The sequence below is a fragment of the Oncorhynchus kisutch genome, linkage group LG23 (assembly GCF_002021735.2).
Source record: "Oncorhynchus kisutch isolate 150728-3 linkage group LG23, Okis_V2, whole genome shotgun sequence".
NCBI classification, from domain to species: Eukaryota; Metazoa; Chordata; class Actinopteri; order Salmoniformes; family Salmonidae; genus Oncorhynchus; species Oncorhynchus kisutch.
This window is the reverse complement of record NC_034196.2, coordinates 35,245,627-35,260,818: the sequence shown is the minus strand read 5'-3', so window position 1 is coordinate 35,260,818 and position 15,192 is coordinate 35,245,627. Positions and strand designations below refer to the sequence as shown.

At 43.1% G+C, this 15,192-nt stretch overlaps 1 protein-coding gene across 6 annotated transcripts in view; it reads left to right on the top strand.

The window, feature by feature from the left end:
• cdk5rap2 (CDK5 regulatory subunit associated protein 2) overlaps nt 1–15,192 on the top strand; it is a 68,286-nt gene that overhangs the window by 22,628 nt on the left and 30,466 nt on the right. For all 6 annotated transcript variants that reach the window (XM_031802840.1, XM_020457583.2, XM_020457584.2 and 3 more), the window contains exons 10-24: nt 3,884–4,003; nt 4,200–4,292; nt 4,637–4,855; nt 5,741–5,911; nt 6,825–6,935; nt 7,186–7,323; nt 7,622–7,801; nt 8,090–8,284; nt 8,443–8,634; nt 8,944–9,076; nt 9,229–9,371; nt 9,845–9,961; nt 10,324–10,467; nt 10,923–11,035; nt 11,419–11,561. In XM_031802840.1, coding sequence (XP_031658700.1) covers nt 3,884–4,003; nt 4,200–4,292; nt 4,637–4,855; nt 5,741–5,911; nt 6,825–6,935; nt 7,186–7,323; nt 7,622–7,801; nt 8,090–8,284; nt 8,443–8,634; nt 8,944–9,076; nt 9,229–9,371; nt 9,845–9,961; nt 10,324–10,467; nt 10,923–11,035; nt 11,419–11,561 — 2,212 coding nt within the window. The remainder of the gene's footprint in view (nt 1–3,883; nt 4,004–4,199; nt 4,293–4,636; nt 4,856–5,740; nt 5,912–6,824; nt 6,936–7,185; nt 7,324–7,621; nt 7,802–8,089; nt 8,285–8,442; nt 8,635–8,943; nt 9,077–9,228; nt 9,372–9,844; nt 9,962–10,323; nt 10,468–10,922; nt 11,036–11,418; nt 11,562–15,192) is intronic.

Here is a 15,192-nt window from a genome sequence, read left to right as displayed (position 1 = left end):
CGCATTTGCGAAAAAGAACTGTCGTTGCTCCAATGTGTACCTAACCATAAACATCAATGCCTTTCTTAAAATCAATACACAAGTATATATTTTTAAACCTGCATATTTAGTTAATATTGCCTGCTAACATGAATTTCTTTTAACTAGGTAAATTGTCACTTCTCTTGCAATAGAGTCAGGGTATATGCAGCAGTTTGGGCCGCCTGGCTCGTTGCGAACTGTGTGAAAACGATTTCTTCCTAAAAATGACAGCCAACTTCGACAAACGGGGGATAATTTAACAAAAGCGCATTTGCGAAAAAATCACAATCGTTGCACGACTGTACCTAACCATAAACATCAATGCCTTTCTTAAAATCAATACACAGAAGTATATATTTTTAAACCTGCATATTTAGCTAAAAGAAATCCAGGTTAGCAGGCAATATTAACCAGGTGAAATTGTGTCACTTCTCTTCCGTTCATTGCACGCAGAGTCAGGGTAATGCAACAGTTTGGGCCGCCTGGCTCGTTGCGAACGAATTTTCCAGAATTTTACGTACGTATGACATAACATTGAAGGTTGTACTATGTAACAGCAATATTTAGACTTAGGGATGCCACCCGTTAGATAAAATACCAAACGGTTCCGTATTTCACTGAAAGAATAAACATTTTGTTTTCAAAATGATAGTTTCCGGATTCGACCATATTAATGACCAAAGGCTCGTATTTCTGTGTGTTATTATAATTAAGTCTATGATTTGATATCTGATAGAGCAGTCTGAGCGGTGGTAGGCACCAGCAGGCTCATAAGCATTAATTCAAACAGCACTTTCGTGCGTTTTCCAGCAGCTCTTCGCTGTGCTTCAAGGATTGCGCTTCAAGCCTATCAACTCCCGAGATTAGGCTTGTGTAACCGATGTGAAATGGCTAGCTAGTTAGCGGTGTGCGCGCTAATAGTGTTTCAAACGTCATTCGCTCTGAGACTTGGAGTAATTGTTCCCCTTGCTCTGCATGGGTAACGCTGCTTCGAGGGTGTTCTTGGTTCGAGCACAGGTAGGAGCGAGGAGAGGGACGGAGCTATACTGTTACACTGGCAATACTCAAGTGCCTATAAAAACATCCAATAGTCAAAGGTTAATGAAATACAAATGGTATAGTGAGAAATAGTCCTATAATTCCTATAATAACTACAACCTTAAACTTCTTACCTGGGAATATTGAAGACTCATGTTAAAAGGAACCACCAGCTTTCATATGTTCTCATGTTCTGAGCAAGGAAATAAAACATTAGCCTTTTTACATGGCACATATTGCACTTCTCCAACACTTTGTTTTTGCATTATTAAAACCAAATTGGACATGTTTCATTTTATTTGAGGCTAAATAGATTTTATTGATATATTATATGAAGTTAAAATAAGTTAATTCAGTATTGTTGTAATTGTCATTATTACAAATAAATAAAATTGTATATATATATATACACACACACACACACACACAGTGCCTTGCGAAAGTATTCGGCCCCCTTGAACTTTGCGACCTTTTGCCACATTTCAGGCTTCAAACATAAAGATATAAAACTGTATTTTTTTGTGAAGAATCAACAACAAGTGGGACACAATCATGAAGTGGAACGACATTTATTGGATATTTCAAACTTTAACAAATCAAAAACTGAAAAATTGGGCGTGCAAAATTATTCAGCCCCTTTACTTTCAGTGCAGCAAACTCTCTCCAGAAGTTCAGTGAGGATCTCTGAATGATCCCATGTTGACCTAAATTACTATATATAATATATATACTGCTCAAAAAAATAAAGGGAACACTAAAATAACACATCCTAGATCTGAATGAATGAAATATTCTTTACATAGTTGAATGTGCTGACAACAAAATCACACAAAAAATATCAATGGAAATCAAATTTATCAACCTATGGAGGTCTGGATTTGGAGTCACACTCAAAATTAAAGTGGAAAACCACACTACAGGCTGATCCAACTTTGATGTAGTGTCCTTAAAACAAGTCAAAATTAGGCTCAGTAGTGTGTGTGTGTGTGTGTGTGTGTGTGTGTGGCCTCCACGTGCCTGTATGACCTCCCTACAATGCCTGGGCATGCTCCTGATGAGGTTGTGGATGGTCTCCCTAGGGATCTCCTCCCAGACCTGGGGACTAAAGCATCCGCCAACTCCTGGACAGTCTGTGGTGCAATGTGGCGTTGGTGGATGGAGCGAGACATGATGTCCCAGATGTGCTCAATTGGATTCAGGTCTGGGGAACGGGCGGGCCAGTCCATAGCATCAATGCCTTCCTCTTGCAGGAACTGCTGACACACTCCAGCCACATGAGGTCTAGCATTGTATTGCCTTAGGAGGAACCCAGGGCCAACCGCACCAGCATATGGTCTCACAAGGGGTCTGAGGATCTCATCTCGGTACCTAATGGCAGTCAGGCTACCTCTGGCGAGCACATGGAGGGCTGTGCGGCCCCCCCAAAGAAATGCCACCCCATACCATGACTGACCCACCACCAAATCGGTCATGCTGGAGGATGTTGCAGGTAGCAGAATGTTCTCCACGGCGTCTCCAGACTGTCACATGTGCTCAGTGTGAACCTGCTTTCATCTGTGAAGAGCACAGGGCGCCAGTGGCGAATTTGCCAATCTTTGTGTTCTCTGGCAAATGCCAAACGTCCTGCACGGTGTTGTGCTGTAAGCACAACCCCCCCCTGTGGATGTCGGGCCCTCATACCACCCTCATGGAGTCTGTTTCTGACCGTTTGAGCAGACACATGCACATTTGTGGCCTGCTGGAGGTCATTTTGCAGGGCTCTGGCAATGCTCCTCCTTGCACAAAGGCGGAGGTAGCGGTCCTGCTGCTGGGTTGTTGCCCTCCTACGGCCTCCTCCACGTCTCCTGATGTACTGGCCTGTCTCCTGGTAGCGCCTCCATGCTCTGGACACTACGCTGACAGACACAGCAAACCTTCTTGTCACAGCTCGCATTGATGTGCCATCCTGGATGAGCTGCACTACCTGAGCCACTTGTGTGGGTTGTAGACTCCGTCTCATGCTACCACTAGAGTGAAAGCACCGCCAGCATTCAAAAGTGACTAAAACATCAGCCAGGAAGCATAGGAACTGAGAAGTGGTCTGTGGTCCCCACCTGCAGAACCACTCCTTTATTGCTAATTGCCTATAATTTCCACCTGTTGTCTATTCCATTTGCACAACAGCATGTGAAATGTATTGTCAATCAGTGTTGCTTCCTAAGTGGACAGTTTGATTTCACAGAAGTGTAATTGACTTGGAGTTACATTGTGTTGTTTAAGTGTTCCCTTTCTTTTTTTGAGCAGTGTATATATCTCTACACACACACATATACACAGTACTAGTCAAATGTTTGGACTCCCCTACGCATTCCAGCGTTTTTCTTAATTTAAAAAATATTTTCCACAGTGTAGAATAATAGTGAAAATATACACACATACCGGTAAATGTTTTCATCATGGAATTTTCACTATTTTGAAATGAATACAACTAGGCTATCCTTTCATGTTCTACAGAAATGGCTATGGGGTAGAAGCACATATTTAGGGTGGATTCAAAATGTACCATTGTGATTAATCGAACACGTTGGAGGAAGTTGAATTTACTGTCTCTTGTTTTGGCTACTTAATTATATGCAATTTAGCAGATGCTTTTATCTAAAGTGACTGTCAGTCATGTGTGCATACATTTGACATATGAGTGGCCCTGGGAATCAAACCCAGAATCTTGGCGAAGCAAGTGCCATTCTCTCACGACCTTCGCTATAGAGGCCCACAAGTGCCATTCTCTCACGACCTTAGCTATAGAGGCCCACAAGTGACCACTTGTTATTTATTTTTTGAACAGGTACTGTCTGGTAAGTTGGAGGAGACTGAGAACGAGCTGGGCTCGGAGAAGAAGAACGCTCTGAAACGAGACAAAACCATTCAGGGACTCAGTCTGGTGCTCAAAGAAAAGGAAAAAGAGGTGCGGTTGATTAGATAATATTCACACTGTAATAAATGTTGATGATAACCTAATTTGATAGAATACTGCTGTAACCAACTTGTTGCCCACTAAAAAATATATTGCCTCATATGCTATGCCATCTCTGTGCTGCGCAGACTGAGGGCTTATGTAACATTGTCACACCAACACGTCTGTCTCTGTCTGTGTGTTCCAGATTGAAGAGCTGTGCCATGAGATTGAGGACAGGGACGAGGCATTAGCCAAAGCCAGGGAGGCAGCGCACAAAGCCCAGCTCCAGAAATACCAGGCAAGTCAGATCAGATACAGCATTGGCTGCGTTCCAGGCCCAATACATCATTCGCGCTGCATGCATCAACCAATGGCTGTGTGCTACGTCATTCACTGCGCAGTCGGGCATGGAAGTGCTATGTCATGTGATGTTATTCGCGAAACACAGTTTAAGGTATCGTGAAATCTGGCAGGCAGCTGCAGTGTGTGATCTACTCTGCTTTAGGGCTGTAATGTCTATCTGTGCGTGTTTGCCAGAGGTCACATCAATACAGAATTCTGGGTTGCACACACATGCACTCAAAATACAAAAATAAGTCTCCTGCTTCTCTAACTCTATCCATATTCATGCTTTCCCCCCAGGGTGCGGAAGAGCACCAGTCTCTGCTGATGGAGAAGCAGGCGGAGCTGTCCCAGCTCCAGGGCGAGCACCACACCAAGCGGCTGGAGGCGCAGAAGCTGCAGCGCTCCCTGGGCAGGAGGGAGCAGGAGCTGGCTGATCTGCAGCAGGCCAAGGAGCAGCTGGAGCAGGAGCTAGAGGAGCTGCAGCAGCAGAGGAAGAAGGGGGACAAAGCTCTCAATGTAAGGCCACAGGAGGAATATCTATTGTTTTCCTGGGAATTGCCAGGGACCTAACGATATGGTATTATCACGATACTTAGGTGCTGATAATATATCTATTGTGTTTCTCAAGATTCTATCCGTTTTGCGATTCGAAACTGAGATTTTATTGTGATTTGTAGCAGTGTGTAAATAATAACAAATAAATGAAGGAAATTAAGAAATGTATTAGAATGCTGGAAGTGAGTGTTGGAATTCAACAAATAACTTTGCAAATGGCAACCATTGGTCGAGTACCAGAGTTAGAGGCTACAAAATAGGATTTTGATTCCTATGCAATGTTCTACAAATAAGACCACTGTCAGTTTTGGCCTATTATTTTTGGTGTAAGTTTGGTTGAACAGTATAAAGCAATGCAATCAGAATGGAGAAAGCCCATTTAATAAAACCACTTAGGATTAATTTGTTGCCATCCTAGGGTCATGCACTACCCATGAAGCATATTTAGAACTTTTGTTATTCAGAAGTGTCAAAAGTGAGAAAATAATGTGATATATTTTGGCCATATTGCCCAGTCCTACTTCGTTGTGTGGAAAAGCTTTGATATGGGCAAGCTGGGAGCAAGTATAAAAGCCGTCCTATTTAACCCATTCTGTAGGTTTACTACGGCTGCTTGTTTTACTACCATGTAACTACGTGGTTTTACCTGTGCATAATAGAATGCAGAATATATTCCCCAAAGCCATCCAGTTTCCCTAAAGTTGAGGGCAACTTATTTTCTGGGCTTTTGCTAAACCACATGATCCAACCAGGAATTAACTCTTGACCCTTTTTGGTTGAGAAGACGTTGAAAATACGTATTTTCAATGTATTGTGCTTACTGGGTAAACTATCTACGCCATGCAGGAGATGCAGAACCAGCTAAAGAAGCTTAACGGTGAGCTGGGCGAGAGGGAAACCAGTCTGGAGCAGCAGTACCAGGAGCAGCTGGAGCAGACAAAGAGGAGGCTGCAGAGTCACGAGGTCACCATCCAGCGCCTTACCACCTGCCTGGCCGACAAGGAGCAGCAGCTACAGGTAGATAGTCTGAGAGCTCGAGAAACTAAAAGTGAAACCATAGAAATATAATCTATAGAAGGGGCCTTAGAGTATCAAACACTAGCAATTTAGTGAGGCCTGTTCTATATATTCCTTTTCTATGGAACTAGGTAAATATGGTGTACTAGCACCATACTAGCAATTCTGTGAAGGGAGTAGTACACCGTGTTGTATGAGATCTTCAGTTTCTTGGCATTTTCTCGCATGGAATAGTCTTCATTTCGCAGAACAAGAATAGACTGACGAGTTTCAGAAGAAAGATTTTGTTTCTGGCCATTTTGAGCCTGTAATCGAACCCAGAAACGCTGATGCTCCAGATACTCAACTAGTCTAAAAAATGCCAGTTTTATTACTTTTTTAAATCAACACAGCAGTTTTCAGCTGTGTTAACATAATTCAGCTGTGCTAACATAATGCAAAAGGGTTTTCTAATGATCAATTATCATTTTAAAATGCTAAACTTGGATTAGCTAACACAATGTACCATTGGAACACAGGAGTGATGGTTGCTGATAATGGAGTGATGGTTGCTGATTCCATAAAAAATTCTGCCGTTTTCAGCTACAAGAATCATTTACAACATTAACAATCTCTACACTGTATTTCTGATCAAGTTGGTGATATTTTAATGGTAAAAAAATGTGCTTTTCTTTCAAAACAAGGACATTTTTAAGTGACCCCAAAGTGTGTATATATGAAAATGTATGCGCTCTACTATAAGTCACTGGATAAGAGGTGTCTGCTAAATGACTAAAATGTAGCACGGGAACTGGGAAAAACTTTGTTCTTAACGTCTTTTTCTTTTTGTCCCTCTATTCGATCTTGTTCTTGCTGTTGCTTTTTTCCCTCTTTTCTCTGTCTGCCTCTTCTCTCTCTCTTCTCCCTCTATCAGGAGTACATGAACATGATGAGAGACATGGAGCAGAGCAGAAGTCCTGAGGAAAGTGACACTATGCTGTCAAAGCTGCGAGAACGACTGAAAGAAAAAGAAAAGGCTCTGGAGGTGGGCTTTCTATCAATGTTTGAAATGTCAAATATTTCTCTCTCTCTCAGATCAATTGCTTTATTGGCATGATGTAAAAATGTACATATTGCCAAAGTGTACTTTGGAAATGGAATGATTTAATGAACAACGTCATTAAAAATGAAGATTGTCACGAACAGGATGTCGATCTTTCTCTCTCGCTCTGATCTGATGAACATTGTATGCCTTTGGTCTTTTAATTTCAATATTCCGTATGGCTCCTCCACAGCAAGCGCTGGATGAGAAGTTTTCAGCGCTAGAAGAGAAAGACAACGAGATCCACCAGCTGCGTCTGTCACTCAGGGAGAAGGAGAGGGACCTGGAGAGACTCAACAACCTGCTGTCTCACAATGAGGACACCATCAACGTAAGGGACCATGATCACCCCACCAGCATTGGAGTCAATTCCATTTCAATTCAGTCAGTTTAGTTAGTCAACAAAAATGTAAACTCCTCCAATTTCCCTCATTGAGGAGAATTAGATTTTTAATTTACTTACTAAATTGACTGAATTGAAATGGAATTGACACCAACCCTGCATATCATATTGAATTAAGTCACACACTACCTCTTAAATGGAGTTGTTGCAAGGACTGCTAGGGTAAACATCATGTTGAATGGAGAGTCTACAACACTGGTCTCTCACTCTCCATTGCTCCCTGCAGAGTTTTGACGCGTTGATCAAGGAGAAGGACGTGGAGCTGCAGCACCTTGCCAACACTATGAAGAACTTGCAGCGTGCCAAGCAGGATGTGGAGGACAACCTGAACCGAGCCTGCAGGGAGAAGGACTCCATCATCAGTCAGCTGCAGCTGTCCCTGGAGGGCAAGACCAAGGACATGGAGGTAGGAAGACAAATAAGGAGAAAGTAAATCCCATGTATTACTAGCTGACACTCACAAATTATTACCTGAACATAAAGACTCTTTTAACACAGGCATCAATACTCACAAAACAGTGACATCATTCACCAAACACGCTGTCGTTCAATGATCTATTGATTTGATATAATATTGACCTAGTATATCTTGCAAAAGAGATTAATCCCAGAAGGATAAAGTTGGATAAGTAAAGATTGACAAATAACAAATCTCTTTTTCTTTTGTTCGGTCTTCCTCTGTCTGTGTGTGTAGGCGATGGCAAGTGCCCTGCTGAGCCAGTCCCAGTCTCAGGCCCGTGACCTTGCAGAGCAGATGGGTCAGAGGTTAAAGGTGGCAGAGGCCATGCTGGTGGACGCGGTCAAGGCCCGTGAGAGGCTGGTGGCGGACAACGAGAGCGCCGTGGAGGGCCTGCTGGCCACAATCGGCAGCAAGGACCAGCTTCTCAAGGTACACACATGCACACTGGAGGCACTTTTACTGGTTGATTTATTGTGATGAGAAAGTCTGTCTAACAACATCCACACTCACATTCTAACCATTCTTAACCTTGTAATATTTTTACAGGAGGGTTAGTGTTTATGATCTCATGTTTTCTCTCCCTCCAGGAGTCAGCAGAGCACTATAACAGGACACTGTCTGAGCGCATCCAGGAGATCGAGGAGCTGAGGCGACAGCTGTGTACCCGGCAGCAGCAGCTGGCCTCCGCTGAGAAACTTAGTTCCACTGCAACACAGGAGGGTTACCTGGAGATGGCCAAGCTCAGGGCCTTGCTGACCGAGAAGGAATCCATCATCATTGTGAGTTTGGACAGAGTTATTTGGATAGGTGCAGAGTACACAACTATTTTGTGTTTTTGATAGTTTAGGATTTAAATCATGGCTGGCTACAATATGTGCAGCATTTTGCTCCTGCCCAGCTCTAAAGCACCTCACAAGTAAAAAAGAAAAAAAAGGAAAGGAAAAAATATATATAGTTTTGTTAATGTTGGGCTTGAACAAAACCTGCACATTGGCCATCCTTGATTTGTCTTGGTAGAACAACGTTGAATAAAGTTAATGGCAAGGTTATGAGAGCCGGTGTGTTTAGCTTTCGATTTCCTCTGCCAGAAACTTCTGGAGCGCGGCCGGGAGAGGGACCAGTTCCTGGCTGAGTTAAGGCAGAAGGAACCTGCACCGTCCCAGGTGCTGGAGCTCAGACAGACAATCCAGTTGCTGCAGGAGAGACTGGAGGAGAGGGAAGGTGAGAGGCTTTACCTCTTAAAGCTGCAAGCTGTGCTGAACAGTTTGACATACCAATGAACAAAACAGCAGTTGGCCTGAAGTACAAACTGTCTTTGTCCACCAACACCCTGCCCCCACTAATGTCCTCTACTGGTTTTGTTCCCTCTGTAGGTGACCTCTCCAAGAGGAACAACAACGAAGACAGCATGGAGAAGGTCCCTCTCATCAAGAAGACAGTGGTCATCCTGAAGAAGGAGTTGGCTCAGAAGACTGAGGCTCTCAACAAGTCTCTGAAGAGGGAGAATGAGCTCAAGGTGAGAATAGTCATACTGCAGCTGACTCAAATCCCTGAGCCGGCAAGGTGGGAAAAAAGTCCCAACAACAACTGCTTCCCGGGCGCCGATGACATGGGTGTCGATTTAAAGCACCCCCGCCCGACCTCTGATTCAGAGGAGTCCGGTTAAATGCGGAAGACACGTTTCGGTTGATTGCATTCAGTTGTGCAACTGACTAGGTATCCCCCTTTCCCATTTACTCTGGTCAAAGAATACACTATTTTTGAATGATGAATAAGAAAGTGATTCACTTTCACTTTCTTGATCCTTTGTTGGTTTGTCATTGCGTTAACATTATTATTATTTTTTTGCTCTTGGTAAAAAAATAACCTGTGTACAGATCAGAATCATTAGATTACCCTCCACAAGTCTAAATCGTGACTATTAGGATAATCGAAAATGGACCTTGGGTCAATGTCTTCATTCTATCCCATTGTTCTCCTGTGTTCCAGATGTCCCTGGCTGATCTCCAGTCAGTGTTGTCTGAGCTGGAGGGGCGTATCGAGGGCCAGGCGGCCAGCATAGAGTCCCTCACCACCACCCTGGAGACCAAGGACGAGATTATAAACGTGAGTGGATGGCCAGTGGTCTCCTCACACACGGCTACTAATCTACACAGACACTCCTATACACACACTCAAGCAGGCTCAGGAGGTTACCTGGTGCCATCTGGTTTCATAGGTAGCTTGCACAGGGTTAACCTGGCTGTCCTTGAACTGATTTTGGCCATCACCACCTGTACTACCTCTTGAGCATGGCTCAGTTATAAATAATATATTGCAGTCATTGTAAATTCCAAAAGGAAATTAACACATCTGAGCGATACTTTCACTTCAATGCATTCATTTTTTAAAACCCCTTCGAGGGCACTTTTTTCATTTGCTGTAACTAGTTTGACGTCAGAGTCTCTCTGCTGTGTATATGCTGACAGGACCTCCACCAGTGTCTGGGCCAGAGAGGGGAGAATCAGACCAAGGAGCCCCAGGATCAGGCTGCTGAAGCCGGGGTGACGCACTCGCTCCCTGGCCTCCCTCAGCGGGAGAGGACCATCATCGGTGGTGACAGCCAACAAGAGGTAGCACCACGCAAAAGCAAGCCCTGCCTGAAACGTATTTATGAGCTGTAGTGTGCCATCTATCTTCAGAAGAATGGCTATGTCTGAATGTACCATAGTCGAGTGTTACATCAAAAATCAATAAAGTCACAACCTTTTGTGATGTCTGGTTTAATTGTGTGAAAATAAAGTGTTCAACAACACAGTCACAATTTGAAAAGGCTAACTCTTTGGTCTGCATGTCAAAAACAGTCCAGCATGAGAATAAACCCACCGTGACCTGGGTCCTGTTCATTAGGCACCAAAACTGACTGACACATGGCGGGACTACCTGGACCTGTCCAATAACGATCACTCATTTTTCATTTCGAAACATTTTAAAGCGACTCCCATTGCATGCACAATGAATATGACCCTTGTATAGCAACTGATTGAGTGGCATCTGACCTTTGACCTGTGCTCCCCTCCCTCCCCAGGTCCTGCCCTTGTTGGCTGACCTGCAGGTGGAGCACCGCTCTTTGAACCGAGCCCTGAGGGCCGAGCAGCAGCTCTACTCCAGCTTGGTTCGCACCGTCAAGGAACAGGACAGGTATCTGGACCATTATCACAGAGTGGATTAAATCCACATATTGCCATGTAATTGAAATGGCCTTACCAAAGTCCTTTTTTATATGCTTTGGTTGGTGTGGCATTCAAAAGGGTTTCTTTTTTTGTTGCAATACCCGGTGTCTCCACAGACAGATATTGTCTACTGGTACACCGTGTACATAGCCACGTTATCGTTACTCATTGTGTCACTCATTTATTCCTCATGTTGTTTTTCTATTATTTAAAAATAATTTTCTGTATCGTTGAGTAAGCATTTTACTGTTAGTCTACACCTGTTTACGAAGCATGTGACACATACAATTAGATTTGTCTACTTGTGTGTATATATGTGGAATAGTAATTCATACATTGTGTGTTTTGCAGTGCCCAGCGTCTTCACGCCCTCCAGATGGAGCTGACAGCGGTGACTCTCCTCAGACAGCAGCTGGAAGAAGGGATCCGGAGCAACGAGGAGCTCAGAGAAGACCTGGAAAGAGAGATCGCCAGAACCAAGCTCTCAAAAGAAGGTGCAGTAGTAGTACACAGAAGAGGAGGGGGAGACTAGAGAGATGGAACTAGGAAGGGCACAGAGGAGGGGGAGACAAGGGAGGAAAGAATGAGAGGGAGGAGGGGTTCTGATCCTTTGTTTCCTGAACTAGACAGCTGGCTGAAGCTGAATGAACAATGTCTATATTGAGTTGAGGAAGTTGAGACCCACTATATTATTTAAAATGTCCAACACTAACATTTTATTCATGGTACTTTAATAGGAAGTTATACTATCTTAGAAAGAGAGAGAGGCACACACATGCATGCATGCTATCAACCATGGTCAGTTTGGTCGCTACATGTTCTAACACTGCCTGGTGTTTCCACGCCTGCTGTCCACCTGGTCATTTTTTCATCTGTTTGCTGTCTTCTGTTCACTGTCATCTTCATCATTAGCATCCTCCCGTTCTGCATGTCTAAAACAAGACCGCAATAGCCTACGTTTTTTTCTCTACTCTGTTAATGTCCCCACTGGCACCTCCTATAAACTCATCATCTCACCTGGAAAGTAATTTCCTTTGTCCTGGTTGAGCTACTCTGCAAAATAAAACATAATGCATGTGTTTCTGTCCGTCTGTCTTCCTCACTTACAGCTTACCTTTACTCATTTGCTTATTTTCTACTTTTGTTTTTGTTTATCCATTAAAAATCTATGTCTGTCTCGTTGCATTACTTCACTCGCATATCACATGAAATCATTGTCACTTATCCAATGTCTGCTCTATTAGAAACATAGCAGTTAGTACCCACACACTCTTATCAAGCCATCTGTAAGCTGTTTCAATTACAGCCTACAGGGTTGGTTGGGGCAGTTACAGAGCAAACCTCTCTGTGGCTGCTTCCCTGTTCTCTACCCTTCTTCCACAGTGTGCACTTGCTTGTGAAGCGTATTACCCAAGTTGTTTACAAAACATAAACATAGGTCGATAAAATCATCCTACATGCTGAACTGAATTCAATGACATAGAGTGATGGAATGTCACTGTTTAGTAGTGCAAGGCTTCAGTGGATGCAGTGTTAGGACACATACCAACATAGAACCTTGATTGATGAGGCCAGGTGCCAGTGAGAGAACTCTGTATAGGTGTGACCGCCTGAACCTGATGATTTATTCATCTATGGTGCAGCCTGTGTGTGTGTGTGCGTGCGCCCATCTGCCTACCAGTTCATACCATTCCTCCCCTATAAAGAGAGCCAGCTATATAAATATAGGTAAGATGCCTTGGGCTTGTATTCAATGCTGCTCAGTAGAGCGAATTGCTCTTTATAGTGGCTTTATATTTATTACGGGGTGGCAGGTAGCCTAGTGGTTAGAGCGTTGGCTCAGTAACCGAAAGGCTGCTAGATCGACTCCCCAAGCTGACAAGGTAACAATCTGTCGTTCTACCCATGAACAAGGCAGTTATTGTAAATAGGCGTTATTCCTAGGCGTTATTGTAAATAAGAATTTATTTACATGCCTAGTTAAATATAAAATACAGAAAAAAAATACAAGCAATTTCATTGATTGTACGGGGTTACAGTTCATATGAGGAAATCAGTCAATTTAAATGAATTAATTAGGCCCTAATCTATGGATTTCACATGACTGGGATACAGATATGCAATCTGTTGGTCACAAAAATGGGCCTCAGGATCTTGTCATGGTGCCATCGATAAAATACAATTGTTTTCGTTGTCCGTAGCTTATGCCTGCCCATACCGTAACCCCACCGCCACCATGGGGCACTTTGTACACACCGTTGAAATCATCAAACTGCCCACACGACGCTCTACACTTGGTCTGTGGTTGTGAGGCCAGTTGGACGTACTGCCAAATTTTCTAAAACAACACGTGGCTTATGGTAGAGAAATGAACATTCACTTATCTGGCAACAGCTCTGGTGGACATTCCTGTAGTCAGCATGCCAATTGCACACTCCCTCAACTTGAGACATCTGTGACCTTGTGTTGTGACAAAACTGCATGTTTTAGTGGCCTTTTATTGTCCCCAGCACAAGGTGCACCTGTGCAATGGTCATGCTGTTTAATCAGCTTCTTGATATGCCACACCTGTCAGATGGATGGATTATATTGGCAAAGGAGAAATGCTCACTAACAGCAATGTAAACTAATTTGTGCTCAATTTGAGATAAATAAGCTTTTTGTGTATATGGAACATTTCTGGGATCTTTTATTTCAGCTTATGAAACATGGGACCAACACTTTACTTATTGCGTTTATATTTTTGTTCAGTGTACGATACATTTTATTTGGTCCATTATTTATATTTTATACCACAGCAGTGTTGAATAATTTCTTATTGGCAAGAAGGGCATTCTAGAATGGAAATGATATTGGGACACCTTGCAATCATGACATAATATGCACCTACACATGCAGACCGTACTTGCTATAAAGTTACAGAAAGCTAAAGCAACAACTACACACTGAAATTGGATACATTGTAAGAGTGACTTGTACGTACACTGAATGTACAAAACATTAAGAACGCCTGCTCTGTCCATGAGACTGAACAGGTAAATACAGGTTTTTCACCTGGATGATCCTTTTCTTGATGTTAAATCCACTTTCAGTCAGTGTAGATGAAGGGGAGGAGATGGGTTAAAGAAGTGTGTTCAAGCCTTTAGACATGGATTGTGTGTGTGCCATTCAGAGGGTGAATGGGCAAGACTAAATATTTAAGTGCCTTTGAACAGGGTATGTTAGTAGGTGCCAGTTGACCTGTTTGTGTCAAGAACGGCAACGCTGCTGTGCTTTTCACGCTCAACAGTTTTCCGTGTGTATCAAGAATGGTCCACCACCCAAAGGACATCCAGGCAACTTGACACAAATGTGGGAAGCGTTAGAGTCAACATGGGCCAGCATCCCTGTGGAACGCTCCGACATCTTGTAGAGTCTATGTTCTGAGGGCAAAAGGGAGGGGTGCAACTCAATATTAGGAAGGTGTTCCTAATGTTAGATATTCACTGAGTATTCCAATCTAGGTGGTTGAATTCAGTACCGCATGTAGAATGATTTGAATGAACCTGTGTGTATAATAGAATGTAGACAACATGGGTGCACTTGACGCGTTATTCCATGGACTCTTTCCTTATGTAACTCTACATGCAGAGACCCAAACCCCAGGCTGTTGAGTGTTGATATTTCTGTTTTATGCATAGTTCTCCTGTGCATAAGGTTTCTATTCATGCTCGATTATGTGATCTTGATAAACACAAACTAAACATACACTTCCAAACGTAACATAGGAACTGGAAAGGGCAGAAGCTAATGTGTGTTGCTCCCAGAGGTGATCTTAAATGAAGTGTGGTGACCCAACATACAAGGAGAACCAAAGCTTTACTAAAGATCACATTTTGGAGTAGCAAACAGTGAGCATATTTCTTACTTTTTCAAGTGTTTCACCCCACCTTTCTAAGAGTAGATTCAGTAGATAGTGTTTTATTCATCTTGTCTTGGTCTCTCGAACTAGGAATCATGGATTGGTGGGTTGCAGCCAGTCACTCTTTGCAGTTAAATAAAGACTCGGTTATGGTTAAATAGGACTTTTAGTGGACCAAGAATATTCACATTGCTTTAAGATGGGACACATTGTAAAAACATCTG